The 15,000-nt window shown below is 38.0% G+C and overlaps 1 protein-coding gene across 10 annotated transcripts in view; it reads right to left on the reverse strand.

The window, feature by feature from the left end:
• Positions 1-131: 131 nt before the first annotated feature.
• Positions 132-15,000, reverse strand: part of LOC115224794 (protein kinase C iota type) — a 173,314-nt gene continuing 158,445 nt past the window's right edge. For 8 of the 10 annotated variants that reach the window (XM_036513638.1, XM_036513637.1, XM_036513636.1 and 5 more), the window contains 3 exons: positions 3,762-3,841; positions 1,710-1,915; positions 132-462 (listed from right to left, as the gene is read on the reverse strand). In XM_036513638.1, the coding sequence (XP_036369531.1) occupies positions 375-462; positions 1,710-1,915; positions 3,762-3,841 (374 nt within the window). In that variant the 3' untranslated portion in view covers positions 132-374. Of the gene's footprint in view, positions 463-1,709; positions 1,916-3,761; positions 3,842-13,613; positions 13,689-15,000 lie in introns of those variants that run through there. The other 2 variants (XM_036513634.1, XM_036513641.1) reach the window with 2 other exon arrangements.

Consider the following 15,000-nt stretch of genomic DNA (forward strand, 5'->3'; position numbering starts at 1 on the left):
TATGGTTGGAATGCTTGTTGGGTTATCAAGGTATAATGACAGGTCTGAGACTCTTGGACAATCCATACTCTGTGGGTGGCCACCTGTCGTATCATATATCTTCATGTCATGTTAAGTCAGATAAAAAAAAAATATATATATATAAAAAAAAAAAAGAAGCAAATCAAATCAGGCAGATGTAATTCAGGTCATATTTGGATTAAGATCGGTCTTAATGTAAGATGTCACTGCATGTTAAGATCAGTCTTAACACAGATTAAGATTAAGTCTTTAGGTAAGTTGTCACAGGTTAGAATTATTTGTTTTGGAAGAGTAGAACAGGACAGGAGTAGAATAAGGAACGGAGAAGAGGTAACAATGACGGCGCTGGGGCCTCAGACTGGGTCGTCCATTGACATCAGCAGAGGATTTACATACTCGAAGCCGTCAAATTCTGTTTGGTCGATTTTGTCAATGATGTTCCTGCAAAACAAAAACAAGCAAAAAAAATAGAATGAAGTAATTCTTGTTTAGTACGGTGGATCTTGGAGAACATAGGTTACAAAGAACTAGGCTAGCTCATGCGCAGGGCACTTTTGAGGCCTTCAGCCCCACCATCCGCCATGCTTCATGGCCCTCTACCGTTGTGTAATGTAATGGACTCGGACACATTCGTTGTATATGTATCTCCTGTTATTAATTAACTGATACCCCATTCCAAGAAACCTTGCTAGATCAGATTGGAGCCTGGTGCAGCATTCTGGTTTACCAGTCCTCAGTCAAAACCATCCAACCCATGCCAGCATAGAAAGTGGACGTTAAACGATGATGATGATGATGATGATGAAAACCTGACTACAAACATCATCGTTTAACATCTGACCTTCATGCTGGCATGGATTGGATGGTATGACAGGAATTGGCAAGCCAGGGGGCTGCACTAAGCTCCGGTCATCTGTCTGCCATGGTTTCTATGGCTAGACATCCCTGATGCAGTGTTTGATGCTCAAATACAAAAGCATTGACAACGGCATCTCTGTGAGTAGGGTTAGTTCCCAATTCTTCATAGGCAATAGGAATAAAGTCAGGAGCAATATACTGCAATTGAAAATTTTAAATTGTTATACTGAATATAATAAATGGAAAGCCCCTGGCCTATCAGGAATCACCTCTGAGATGCTTAAAATAGAAATCTTGCCAAATCAGATTGGAACCTGGTGCAGCCACCCTGGCTTACCAGTTTCCCAGTCAATCTGTCCAACACGTGTCAGCATGGAAAGCACGTTAAATGATGATATTAACTGTTCACAAAACCATTGAAAGAAATCAATTGAATCCCAGAAAAAGTATCAAAGTCAATACTTTATATCAATGGTAACAAAAGCAATCTAAATATTTTTCATCTTTGAAGCCAACCACTTTACAGAGTGTACTGGGTGCTCTGAACGTGGCACCAGCATAGGGGCTATTTACGAGGCACCATCTCCCAAGGGGTCACCAAGTAGCTTGCAAGACAGGGATGCTAACAATTCTACCAGCTCACTGCAGAGTGTACTGGGTGCTCCGGACGTGGCATCAGCACAGGGGCTATTTACGAGGCCCCATCTCCCAAGGGAGTCACCAAGTAGCTTGCAAGACAGGGGCCTTTCAGCTGGGAGAGGGAGAGGAACTAAGAGAGTAAAGAATGGTAAGAAAGTCAGAAAGCAAAACAACAACAAACAGCTACGTACGAATCATCTGGGGTCAGTTGGACTGGTTCCTTGGTAAACATTTCGTCGAAGCGCCTCAAGTCACGGTCAGACTGCAGTTCAGGTTTGTAAGGGGGCGTTATCTGTTTCTGCTCCAGCAGCTCCCAGTCAATTTGCCGGAAGAATGCATGTGTTCTGATATCATCAAACCCAGCGTCGGGCACACAGCCAAGCCTTTCCTTTGGATTCTGAAAAAGACCCAGGGACACCATTATTTCAACAGGCTATTTTTTTTTATTATATTTAAAAATGAGAAAATCTGAAACTGTAAATCATTCAAATTACTCTGTCAAAGGAAAAGTTTATTTATTCAAAATGTTTATTTCGGCCGTTGCCAGCCTCGTTGCCAGCCTCGCCTGGCACGTAAAAAGCATCCACCACTACACTCACGGAGTGGTTGGCGTTAGGAAGGGCATCCAGCTGTAGAAACATTGCCAGATAAGACTGGAGCCTGGTGCAGCCTTCTGGCTTCCCAGATCCCCGGTCGAACCATCCAACCCATGCTAGCATGGAGAACGGACGTTAAACGATGATGATGATGATTCACATTATTTTCAATTAAATATACATTATTTTTTAACTTTAAGATTTTGATGAAATAATTGTTTATTTTTAGAACGACAGTAGTAATGTTAAATATCTGCCAAAAAGTAATAATGGCATTTTCTGAAAGTCAAAATATCTGACATATCTCCAGAAAAAGAAAGTTCCAAACATGGCAGTCTCCACTCTTAAGTCACATATATGTCCACCTGTGAATGGGACAAAGTGATCTTAGGTAACGTTTATTCACCTGAGTAAAATTTGAGACAAAGAATTTACTGGAACACGGAAGGTCTCGTTAACCCAAACAGGGATCAGTAACCAAACCAAATTCCAATCATGTGAAGAAACCAGAATGAAAAACTGTATTTCAATTAATCATTGCTCAAAATAATTACCACAAAATACAGATATTTTAGCCCAAATTGTAACGGAAAATTCTGTGAAGATACAAGAGTTGTATCAGTTTCACGATTAGAGTTTGATGTTGGATCTTTCATAGATAATCTTCAATCAAAATGGAACAATTAAAACAATTACTATTTTTAAATCTAACAATGAGAGATATTCAGCAACAGAACTTTGTAGTAAAGATTGTTTGCCGACATAACATGGCAGTCCTGGTTTAGGACGAATGTTGCTGTAATTTTAGCCCCAGGAGACATTGCCTCCAGCTGGCTATACAACATGATCTGTGTCATATTTTCTAACAAGGGTGCTAGATTCCCTTGTTTGAAAATATAAGGGCACAGGTCATGCCATATAGCCAGCTGGAGACGATGTCTCCTGGGGCTAAATTACAGCAACATTCGTCCTAAACCAGGACTGCCATGTTATGTTGGCAAACAATCTTTACTCCAATTAAAACAGTATCTGGCAAACCTCTTGCAGCTTTGTAGAAGAATTTGCTTCTCTTGGCAGTAAAATCTCTGGCTGCAAAAATGATGTAAATACAGACACTCTTTCTCTTGTCCACCTTTGTATCGTCTATCTGTCCAAACGTTTTAATGCCCCCTATTGCGTTTCTGTTCCATATATATAGGTATATCACTGTGACCGACCAGGCTATCAGATGTTGCTACACATCGCTGGTCACAATGTGCTTCGCATTGTTTTAGCCTTCAAATGACGCCACCCCGCTGGCTAAGTGAGCAGGCCAATAGAAGAAAGAGTGAGAGAGAAAGTTGGGGCAAAAGAGTACAGCAGGGATCGCCACCACCTCCTGCTGGAGCTTCGTGGAGCTTTAGGTGTTTTCGCTCAATAAACACTCACAACGCCCGATCTGGGAATCGAAACCGCGATCCTACGGCCGTGAGTCCGCTGCCCTAACCACTGGACCATTGCGCCTCCACATATAGGTATATGCCAACATTAAACTAACAAAATAAAGTGATTAACTTAAATGAACTGAAAACAAAAACAATTTCAAAACAGATTTCCCAAAAACTATAAAACTGTTAAAGGAGTAAAAAAAAAATTCAAGGGACTTACTTTGTTTAGGAATCCCTTCAAAACTGATGCAGCTTTGACAGACACGGAGCGAGGAATTCTAATTGGTTTCTCCAAGATCACTACAAAAAGAGAAGAGAGTGGAATCGGTTTACAAGTCGTCTTGGTTAGATTCTGCCCTGTTCCTTTGGCCACGTTTACAGACTTTACAGTAGAACTCTGGTGGTGAAGTTATTATTAGTATTAACTGAATTTCGTGTGAGAGAGAGAAAGAGTGTGTGTGTTTGTGACTGAATGTGCATGTGTGTGAGTGAATGGGTTTGGGTGTGTGTTAGAAATAGAGAAACCTGCAATACCAAAAGAATTAGTATAAAATTGAATTAGTTGTTGATTGACAAATAATAATAAGCAGAGCACAATGTCCACCAGTTGAAGCACATCGAAAATTTAATAAACTTTCATTCACATTTGGGGAACAATTTCTTAATTATACAATGGAGTGTTATCTGATATATATATATATATATATATATATATACACATACATATATACATATACACACATATATATATATATATATATATATACACATACATATATACATATATATATATTATATATATATATATATATATAATATATATATATATATACACATATATATATATACATATATATATATTATATATATATATATATATATATATATATATACACATACATATATACATATACACACATATACATATATATATATATACACATATATATAGAGAGGGAGAGAGCAAGGAAAAAGATGGAGAGAGCAGAGAAGAAAGAGGGCACAGATGGAGATAGAGACAGCAAAGAGAGAAAGACTGACAGACAGACAGACACAGAGAGAGAGTAAGAGATGGTAGGAAAAAGTGAGAAAAAGGAAAATGAAAATAGAAAGGCATGCAAGAGAGAATGAAAGAAGAAGCGAGAAAGTAAGAACGAATGAAAAATAACACGAAGAAAAGAGAATGAGAGAAAGTGAAAGAAAATCGAATCCCACCCACCCTTTTTTTTTTTTTTTGAGGCTACTAATTGAAATATCTAACATTGTTTTTATGTCTGCAGTTATTGTGTAAATCTGTCCTTCAAACATTTAGGATTTGCACAGGCAAACAGTAAATTTGATTTAGAATGACAGAAATCCTGGCTGGCTGTGCATCTCCGGTAACAGCAGTCAATTCTATTATGCTAGGCTGATCACTTGTATTTCATATTTTTATATTGATCATCTTTATTAGGTTTCAAATCTGACGTAAGATACTTTGGATTCTGAAAAATTTCCAGATGTTATACCATAACACTTGCACACATGCATACATATATAGGCGCAGGAGTGGCTGTGTGGTAAGTAGCTTGCTAACCAACCACATGGTTCTGGGTTCAATCCCACTGCGTGGTATCTTGGGCAAGTGTCTTCTGCTATAGCCTCGGGCTGACCAAAGCCTTGTGAGTGGATTTGGTAGACAGAAACTGAAAGAAGCCCGTCGTATATATGTATATATATATGCGTGTGTGTGTTTGTGTGTCTGTGTTTGTCCCCCTAGCATTGCTTGACAACCGATGCTGGTGTGTTTACGTCCCCGTCACTTAGCGGTTCGGCAAAAGAGACCGATAGAGTAAGTACTGGGCTTACAAAAGAATAAGTCCCGGGGTCGAGTTGCTCGACTAAAGGCGGTGCTCCAGCATGGCCGCAGTCAACTGACTGAAACAAGTAAAAGAGTAAAGAGTATATACATGTGTGTGTGTGTGTGTGTGTATATAAACACATACTTGCACACATGCATACAAATATACACCTAGATACACACACATACACACGCCTTCAAATGACCAATATTGTGTTGACAACAAACAAATTTTATGTAATTTATCTGAATATATTAAGTATTTACATCACTGGCTCTAAATCCTTTTGACTTCCTGACACACTGGAGATGAATTAAATATATATCACTGATACACTTTAGACTGAAAACCCCCATAATATTACTGGTATACTTTGCATGGAATTTAAGTTAAGCAATAGAAAACTATGCTTTAAAGTTTAAAATTTAGCAAAATATTTAGAAAACAATTCATGGCCAGTTTCTGTTCAACAATATTTCTTTGTTTTCCTCTGAAGATGAGTGAGTCACCCGAAATATAAAGGATTAATTAATTCTTTCTTTTTGACTGAAAAAAGCTCTCCACCTTCATTTTCATTTTGCTTACCTTGTTTTAATTACCATTCTTGAAATTCACTTTTTCAAGAAACAGAATGCATTTTCTGAAACCTTGAATTATATTTTTAAAACTTTGAAGTGCAGCAAGGTACCAAAGTGCACCTAAGTGTACACCTACAAATATCCAGGTACCACACTAACATACACACAGAGTCTGAAAGGTGTTATTTACATACAAATTCTTGTATTTTCAGAGATGAAGGTGAAAAGAAGTTACAGCAACCATACCCCACCTTCTCTCTCTCTCTCAAGAATGGTTACTAAGGAAACAGGGGAAAGCAGTTTAACCCTTTTGTTATATTTTTGTTGAATTACATTGTCTTTGTTTCAATTAATTTTGAAATTAATGAAGAATTTAGTAAAATAACTCATTATTAAGATGGTGTTTTGAAACATAAACATGAAATTTTGATGGAAGGTTTTAATTTACATCATTTTAACCCTTTTGTTACCATATTTCTGTAGAATTACACTCTCGTTGTTTCAATTACGTTTTGAAAAAAAATAAAGAATTTGATAATAAAATAATTTTTCCATTATTAAAGTGAGTGTTTGAAAAAAATTAAAACAAAATTTCAATGATACTTTTTGGATCATTTTCACTCTTTTGTTAGAATATTCCTTTTGAAATATGCCTCCTCGGTTTCAATTAATTGCGAAAATAATAAAGAATTTTGTAAAATAACTCGTTATTGAAGAGACATTGATATTAAATTTTAGAGGAAACTTTAATTTAGGTCACTTTAAAACAGGAAGGTTTGCATCATAGAACCCGTGGAAATGGTCTCAAGTGGGTTGGCATCAAAATGGCTAAGCAAGGTTTTGGACAGCCGAATGCTTACCATGGTACCCTCACACTACGGACCTAAGCAACAGTAATTACTGCAAGCTAATGAGAGAAGCTGACTTTGGCTAAACAAGTCACATGAAACAAAGAATGGCATGGCTTTGATCAAAATCTATCGTTGTACCATTTTATTATTTAATATACCGTAAATCTTCGAGTATATTCCGCCCTTGAGTATAATACGCAGGGGATTTTTAGGGGCTGTACATCTGAAAAACTTAAACCTTGTGTATAATACACACCCCTTCTCTAACTTGAGTCAAGGAGGTCTATATAAAACGTCTTGGTTTGTAAAAATGTATACGGTGACGTCCTTTATTATTATTGTATATATAACATAATGCAAACATGTAACATTTTTGTGCATTTTGTTTGCAGAAAATAAAGAAATAACAGTAATAACGTTTAATAAATGTTGTTTCCTGCAAGTTATTGATGATTCTTTTATGACTTCATTGCTTTCTGGCTTAGCTTAAGGTAGTTTCGTGCCCGACATCACAAAATGCATCTGAACAAACATTGCTGGACAGCAAATAGAGACTCAGACATTGCTTAGAAAATAATTTTCATTTTTAACCTCGTGTATAATATGCACTAGGGATTTTGACCTTTAAATTTTGGGGGGAAAATGCGGGTTCTACTCGAGGATTTACAGTACTTTAGAAAATAAAAATTTATTACACAACAGCGACATCAGATCAACAGAAAGCAACAAATAATATCTGAAAAGGGTTATCGGTTTGTCTCATGGTTCCAGCGGACAAAATGGAAAAGGTGTTGCCATGGAGAATGGCGAAGATGGTGCACTGGAACAGTGACTAACTTGCAGGGCTTCCCATTGTGGATAGCCATCTCCACCCCAATAGTAGCGAGCAGGGGTGCAGTCAAAGGGCCGATGATGCTGGGGGTTTCTACTGCCACAGGCTTGACAACAAACCTGTCTCAGAACAACCAGTACCTGAAGAATTTGCCCTTCTCAGCCTGACAAGCAGCAGAACCTGAGCTGGCAGCTAAACTCACCAAGATGCCACTTGAGAAAGTGAGATCCCAGATGAGAGGCCTACCATCGCAGAACAGGAATATTGTCATACCATCAGGCCTTTTCCCGTCCTCTTAGTTGAAAGAGTTGCTAGCTTCATGTTGTCATGGCGATATAAAAAATAAAAAAAACTGAAAAAGCATCTGGATTAAAAAAAGTGCAGGTGTGGCTGTGTGGCAAGTAGTTTCCTTCTCAACCACATGGTCCTGGGTTCAGTTCCACTCCATGGCACCTTGGGCAAATGTCTTCTACTATAGCCTCAGGCCAACCAAAACTTTGTGAATGGATTCAGCAGATGGAAACTGAAAGAAGCCTGTCGTGTATGCATGCGCGTGTGTGTGTTTGTCCACCACCACTGCTTGACAACTGGTGTTGGTTTGTTTATATCTCTGTAACTTAGCAGTTTGGCAAAAGAATCTGATAAAATAATTATGACACTCTAAAGGAAAAAATAAGTCCTGGGGTCAATTCGTTTAACTAAAACCCTTTAAGGCCGTGCTCCAGTCTGAGCTGGGAAGGGAGACCTGTGGTGTCTTGGCCATGCTTTATGATCCCATTGCAAGAATCCTAAATCTAGGCTTAGCCATCCATCATAACATTATTTTGATTGACTGATCAGGCTATGCTACTCCGACTGTCTAGAAAAGACTACACCTAGATTTGTTTACTGACATTTGACTGTGGCCATGCTGGAGCAACACCTTTAGTCAAAGAAATCATATATATATATATGCACACACACACGATATGGGCTTCTTTCAGTTTCTGTCTTCGAAATCCACTCACAAAGCTTTGGTAGGCCCAAGGCTATAGTAGAAGACACTTGCCCAAGGTGCCATGCAGTGGGACTGAACCCAGAACCATGTGGTCGGGAAATAAGCTTCTTACCACACAGTCACACCTGTGCCTACATATATATATATATATGATGGGCTTCTTTCAGTTTCTGTCTACCAAATTCACTCACAAGGCTTTGGTTGATCCGAGGTTTACAGTAGAAGACGCTTTCCCAAGGTTCCACACAGTGGGACTGAACCCGGGTCCATGTGGTTGGGAAGCAAGTTTCTTACCACTCAGCCACGCCTCTGCCTGTTTGTTCCATATTTCTAACAAAACTGTTTTTTTTTTCAATTCCATCCAAACTGTAGACAGAGCTTTGAACATTACAAACAAAAACTATTTTCCATTAATCTTTTGGGATTTTTTCTTCTTTTTTCTTCTGTCTAGCTTCAACAATGAAGAAGCCATGACGATATATATACGCTATCATCTGTTTCATCCAGAAATCAGCAGCAAGTGAGATAAAATCTTGAGAAAAGAAGATGATAGACAAAAACATAGAAACATCTTTATCTTGTCTTCTATCTTTTACTTGCTTCAGTCACTGGACAGTGGCCATGCTGGAGCACAGCCTTGAAGGGTTTTAGTTGAACAAATTGAACCCAGGACTTCTTTTTAATAACTCTTTAACCCTTTAGTGTTCGTATTATTCTGCCAAAATTAATCCTTTTTAATCCACATTGCCTTGAACTAATCAGGCATTAATCTTGGAGCTATGAAATTTTGATGAGGTAGCTGTTAATTTTTAAAACGATATTGTAGGGTTGGTGTGAGAGACCAGATATGGCCAGTTTAAACATAAAACAGGCAGAATACTTTTGGCCGGATATGGCCAGTTTAAATACTAAAGGGTTAAAGTCTCATACTTATTCTATCAGTTTCTTTTGCCAAACTGCTAAGTTACAGAGATGTAAACCTACACCATTTGTCAAGCAGTGGTAAGGAATAAACACACACACACACACACACACAGACATACACGACAGGCTTCTTTCAGTTTCCATCTACCAAATCCACTCACAAAGCTTTGGTTGGCCTGAGGCTATAGTAGAAGACATTTGCCCAAGATGCCATGGAGTGGAACTGAACCCAGTACCATGTGGTTGAGAAGGAAACTACTTGCCACACAGCCATACCTGCTCTTACACAGACTTCTGTTTTTAATACGGATGCTTTTTAGGTTTTCTGGGCTTTTTTTTCTTCTAGCCATGGCAACATGAAGAAGCCATGGCGATAAACTAGCAACTCTTTTAACCAAACAGAAAGTGAGATTTTAGAAAAATAAATATATATATAAACAATCAATAATAACAAAGGGTAAAATTAATTAATTAAGAAGTAATCAATAAATTTCACCAAGTAGAATTCGGTATGAAAACAGGACTGTTACATGGTAAATTTTAGTAATACTAATAAAAAGGGTTCAGCAAAGAATTGCCTCACCACACACTGAAGTTCAGAAATAGCAGCCAAAAATCTTAGGCATTTCTTCTACTTTAAAAAGTATATATATAAAAGTATATATATAAATATATATACACAAACCTACAAACATTTATTTATTTAAACATAGGGCTTTCACACCCACCACCACCACAACAACAAAGAACTGTTTATTACACATGAATACAATATCTGTAACAACTTAGCAATAACTTTGAAGACACACCAACCATGACTATCACCACTTCACACCAACCATGACTATCACCACTACCACCACCACCTCCACCACACTGCACTTAACCACACAAGTGACATGACGTGTGCTTCTGTTTCCACTGAAATCAAGATGGTGTTTTTCGCTGTCCCCTGCGTATATTGCAACAGCTAAAAATATTCTTCAATAGCATGCAAGACAGTAGACCTGTGGCCTTTGCAGACGACAGCATCGGATGGAATTACTTCTGGCCTGTAGCCTATTTGTCTACAATTTCTAAATCAGGATTTTAATTAATTATTCTAACAAAATGATAATAATAATATAAGCACGAGGCCTGAAATTTTGGGGAGAGGTGATTAAGTGATTACATCAACCCCAGTGCATAACTGGTACTTATTTTATTGACCCTGATATGATGAAAGGCAAAGTCAACCTCAGCAGATTTTTAACTCAGAATGTAGCGGCACATGAAATACCGCTAAGCATAGGCGCAGGAGTGGCTGTGTGGTAGGTAGCTTGCTTACCAACCACATGGTTCCGGGTTCAGTCCCACTGCGTGGCACCTTGGGCAAGTGTCTTCTACTATAGCCTCAGGCCGACCAAAGCCTTGTGAGTGGATTTGGTAGACGGAAACTGAAAGAAGCCTGTTGTATATATGTGTGTATATATATATATATATATATATGTGTGTGTGTGTGTGTGTCTGTGTTTGTCCCCCTAGCATTGCTTGACAACCGATGCTGGTGTGTTTACGTCCCTGTTACTTAGCGGTTTGGCAAAAGAGACCGATAGAATAAGTACTGGGCTTACAAAAGAATAAGTCCCGGGATCGATTTGCTTGACTAAAGGCGGTGCTCCAGCATGGCCGCAGTCAAATGACTTGAAACAAGTAAAAAAGAGAAAAAAAAAGAGTAAGCATTTTCGCCCAGCGTGCCAACGATTCTGCCAGCTCTCCGCCTTAGTAATAATAATAATAATAATAAAAGTATGGCAATTAATTAATTAAAGAAAATAATGATTGATTAGAAATGAATGGCTATGAATTATACGAGTTTTTATTCATTTTATTCAGCATCATTAAAAACCTCTGAATGAGTAGAAATACAATTGTGGTCATCTTTATATGTTTATGCAAAACCTTTTGTTAGTCGCACATGGCCGAAGGTGTCACTGATGTGAAATATCATCAGAGCAGCCTTACAGTAGAAAAATTTAGACACAAACACATACATGCAGGCATGCACACACACACACACACACACACAACCTGTTGTACGCTTGTCGACATTGTACTTTTTTTTTTTTTTTTGTAAACACAGAGAAAAATAACACCACTGCCACCACCACCACCACTAATACTACTATTATCAATACCACAACACTACCATTACCATCACCCCCGCCCACACTATCACCACCACAACTACCACCATCAGCATCATCAGACGTCGCCTCCCCACCCCCACAGCTTGTCTTACACGTATCTGACAGTGACATCTGTTCGCTCTCTTCAAGGCCTTCCTTTCATTATCCCGTTATACAGAAACGATGGTTTTTACAAATGTTTAGAAATTGTTTTTAGAAATGTTTTCTATTTCTTCTTTCGTTTTGTTTAAAAGGAAAACCTTATAATTTAAGACCTTACCAGCAAAAAAAAAAAACCTAGGTTTTTTTTTTGTTTTTAGTTTATTGTTAGATCAGTTTTTCTTTTACATGTGTTAGACAAATATGTCATAGAAGCATTGTTTTATAAACCAACTAGCAGCATAGCCCGGCATTGCCCAGGTATGTAAGAGCCCCTAGTAGGCAACGACTAATCCCAATCTAGTCCTTTCCCTCTAGGGAACGAAGGCGCATGTGTAGGTTGCAATGTCTTCTCTTCACTCCCAAATAACTATCAAAAGAGCTATCGATTCTCGACCCCATGTCGAATTTATCAATTTTTTCAAAACTGGGGGAAACTTTTCAAAATTTTCACTGCATTAGTTTTGAATTATGACATTGGGCTGTGTGTGTCAAGTTTCATCAGAATCGGTTGAAAGCCGTGGTCAGGGTGAGGGTACAACCTGACAGACACACAGACATACAAACTGCCGTTTATATATAGAGAGATGCTTTTCCTGTCACTCACCCTCACCCGTTTTGCAAGTAATGGATCTCCTTTATTTTGATAGAATTTTTTTTATTCTATAACACACAAGTTGATGCACAAAGCGGTAACAAAAAATACACAAACTTAGGACCACTTTAAAAATGTTAGAGAAGAGAGATTTGAACCAGTAAAAGCTTTTCACTGCAGAGTATCACGGAGAAAAATATTCTCACTTAAAACGGTATCATAACACCATGGCCAGCTCAGAGTGCCCCCTCTTGGACTGATGGATGCATTTCAAACTCATTACTTCTCTTCAGCTCCAGATACCAAAGGAGACAACTTGGCTTGGCTTCCTTTGTCGTAAATCAATAAGTACTATCTGCTGGTAGTGCAGATTGGCTGCTGGGTCAGAATTTATGTGTGCAGAGATGTATGAAGGATTGCACAATCAGTGACATTTACTTTATTTATGATAAAAGAAGCAAAGCTTTCTAGTCAGCTCATAGTTGTCTGTCTTGGTGTCTGGTGCTGAAGAGAACTAATAAGTTCAAAATATATCCCTCAGTTTACTAGAAGGAGCTTTTAGCTGAGTATGGTGTTTTAACAACTTTTATCTGAGCACACTGAAGACAAATTATGTTGCCACACCACGAGTGTTCTCCCCTGTGGCTGCAGGCACATTGTGTTACATTGAGAGGGGAAAAAACTCATACAATGACATAATTCACCTTCAGTGTGCTAAAGGTTAAGTAAAGACATTTTCTTCAATGATAAACTGCAGGGAAAAGCCTTTACATGTTCAAATATCTCTCAAAGTGGTCTTTAGTTTCTGCTCATTTCTAAAGACAACTAAACTAAGTTTTAACAATAAATACAGTTATATATTATGTAAATATGGTGTTTCTATGCAGACAGATATACAAAATCGATATGAAAGTGAACAACAAAATGTAAGAAACAAGTGGAAGTTTAGCCATCATCGATGCCTTTGTGAATTTACCGTTAAACCACAAATCCAAAAGTTAACACTTTTATGCATCTACACAAAAAGTCTGTGATTGTTTTGTGCCTTGGGAATCGGTACAAGTGTTGTACCGAGTGAATATAAACACACATTTGAAGAATACACAAGAAATAAGACAAATGGATACCTTTGTAGTGTTTAAAGCTGCAATAGCACCAATCATAGCATGGATAATTGCAATAGAGACAGGAAGACGGTAATTCTAGCAAATAGAGACGGAGAGAAAAATGTTGAGCTCGGCGCCTGGAATTCGGTGAGTTAGGTTAAGCATTTTAAGAATGTGCAGTTGCATTATTTTGGTGCACAGCAAAGGAACAGAGTTAAGATAAAGAAAAATGAAAGACAAAAGCATGGGAGGAGGAGGAAGATTTTGAAGTGAAATTAGGTAAAGTAAAACTTCCTTGTATCTTGGGAGGGTCAATACACCACTAATACTAAATACATGCACTGGTTCTATTTCACTTCTTATTTTACTAACAACTGAATAGAGGGAAAGACCCACATCAGTCACAAATGACCATGGGATTGCAGCTAGAAAGTTCTCTGAGGCGCAAGTCTGGGCAAAGTTGTTTATGGAAGACCAGCAGTCACCTATGCATGCCAGCCTCCTTTCTTCACACCACTGGTGTTATCCAGCTTGGCACCAGTGACATCACAACTCATTTCTACGGCTGAGTGAACTGGAGCAACGTGAAATAAAGTATCTTGCTCAAGAACACAACACACGGCCCAGTCCAGGAACTGAACTCACTACCTCATGCTTGTGAGCCCGATGCTCTAACCACTGAGACATGCATCTTCCACAACTGAAATAATTAGTTGGTAACAATAAAGAAGTGGTAGTGAACCAGTGTGTGTGTTAATTTTTATAGACATAATGACCCTCCCTAGACACAAGGTAAAGTAAAACTTTTCTGGTTTCACTTGAATCAGGAATATTGAATGGGATCGAGTTTGATGTTGAGTTTAGAGTAGAACTTGGGGCAAATTTTTTGTGTTGTGTGGTATGTGATATGATGTGAGGTGCAGTGCGGTGAAGCATGGTCTGATCTGCTATCAAATGGAGTGGAGTATGGACTGTAATGTAATCTAGCGTATAACATTGTATGGGATTAGCAAAGTCTGGTCCGTTGTGATAGAGCGGAATATGTGTGGTAGTCAACAGCAGGGGTCCCAACCCTTTTATTTAAATGAGTTTTTCCAGACCTTTTTAATATGCTTATCCTTATGTGTGTGTGTATATATATATATATATATATATATATATATATACGTATATGTAGTGGAAATATATAGTCAGTACCAGGTGTTAATGTGGTTGCTTGTGTATTATTACAGGAGTTCATAAAGAGATGAAGAATAAATTCAAGACATATATATTTACTACATAAAAATATATTTTATTTACTGGTCGATGATGATATATAGAATTAATATGTAGAATCTAGATGAATGAAGTAATCTATGCAAGAAAGTTCAGAGATAGGAAACGTAGAAATAGCAGCTAAGTGGTG

This window comes from Octopus sinensis, linkage group LG26, assembly GCF_006345805.1.
Source record: "Octopus sinensis linkage group LG26, ASM634580v1, whole genome shotgun sequence".
Classification (NCBI taxonomy): domain Eukaryota; kingdom Metazoa; phylum Mollusca; class Cephalopoda; order Octopoda; family Octopodidae; genus Octopus; species Octopus sinensis.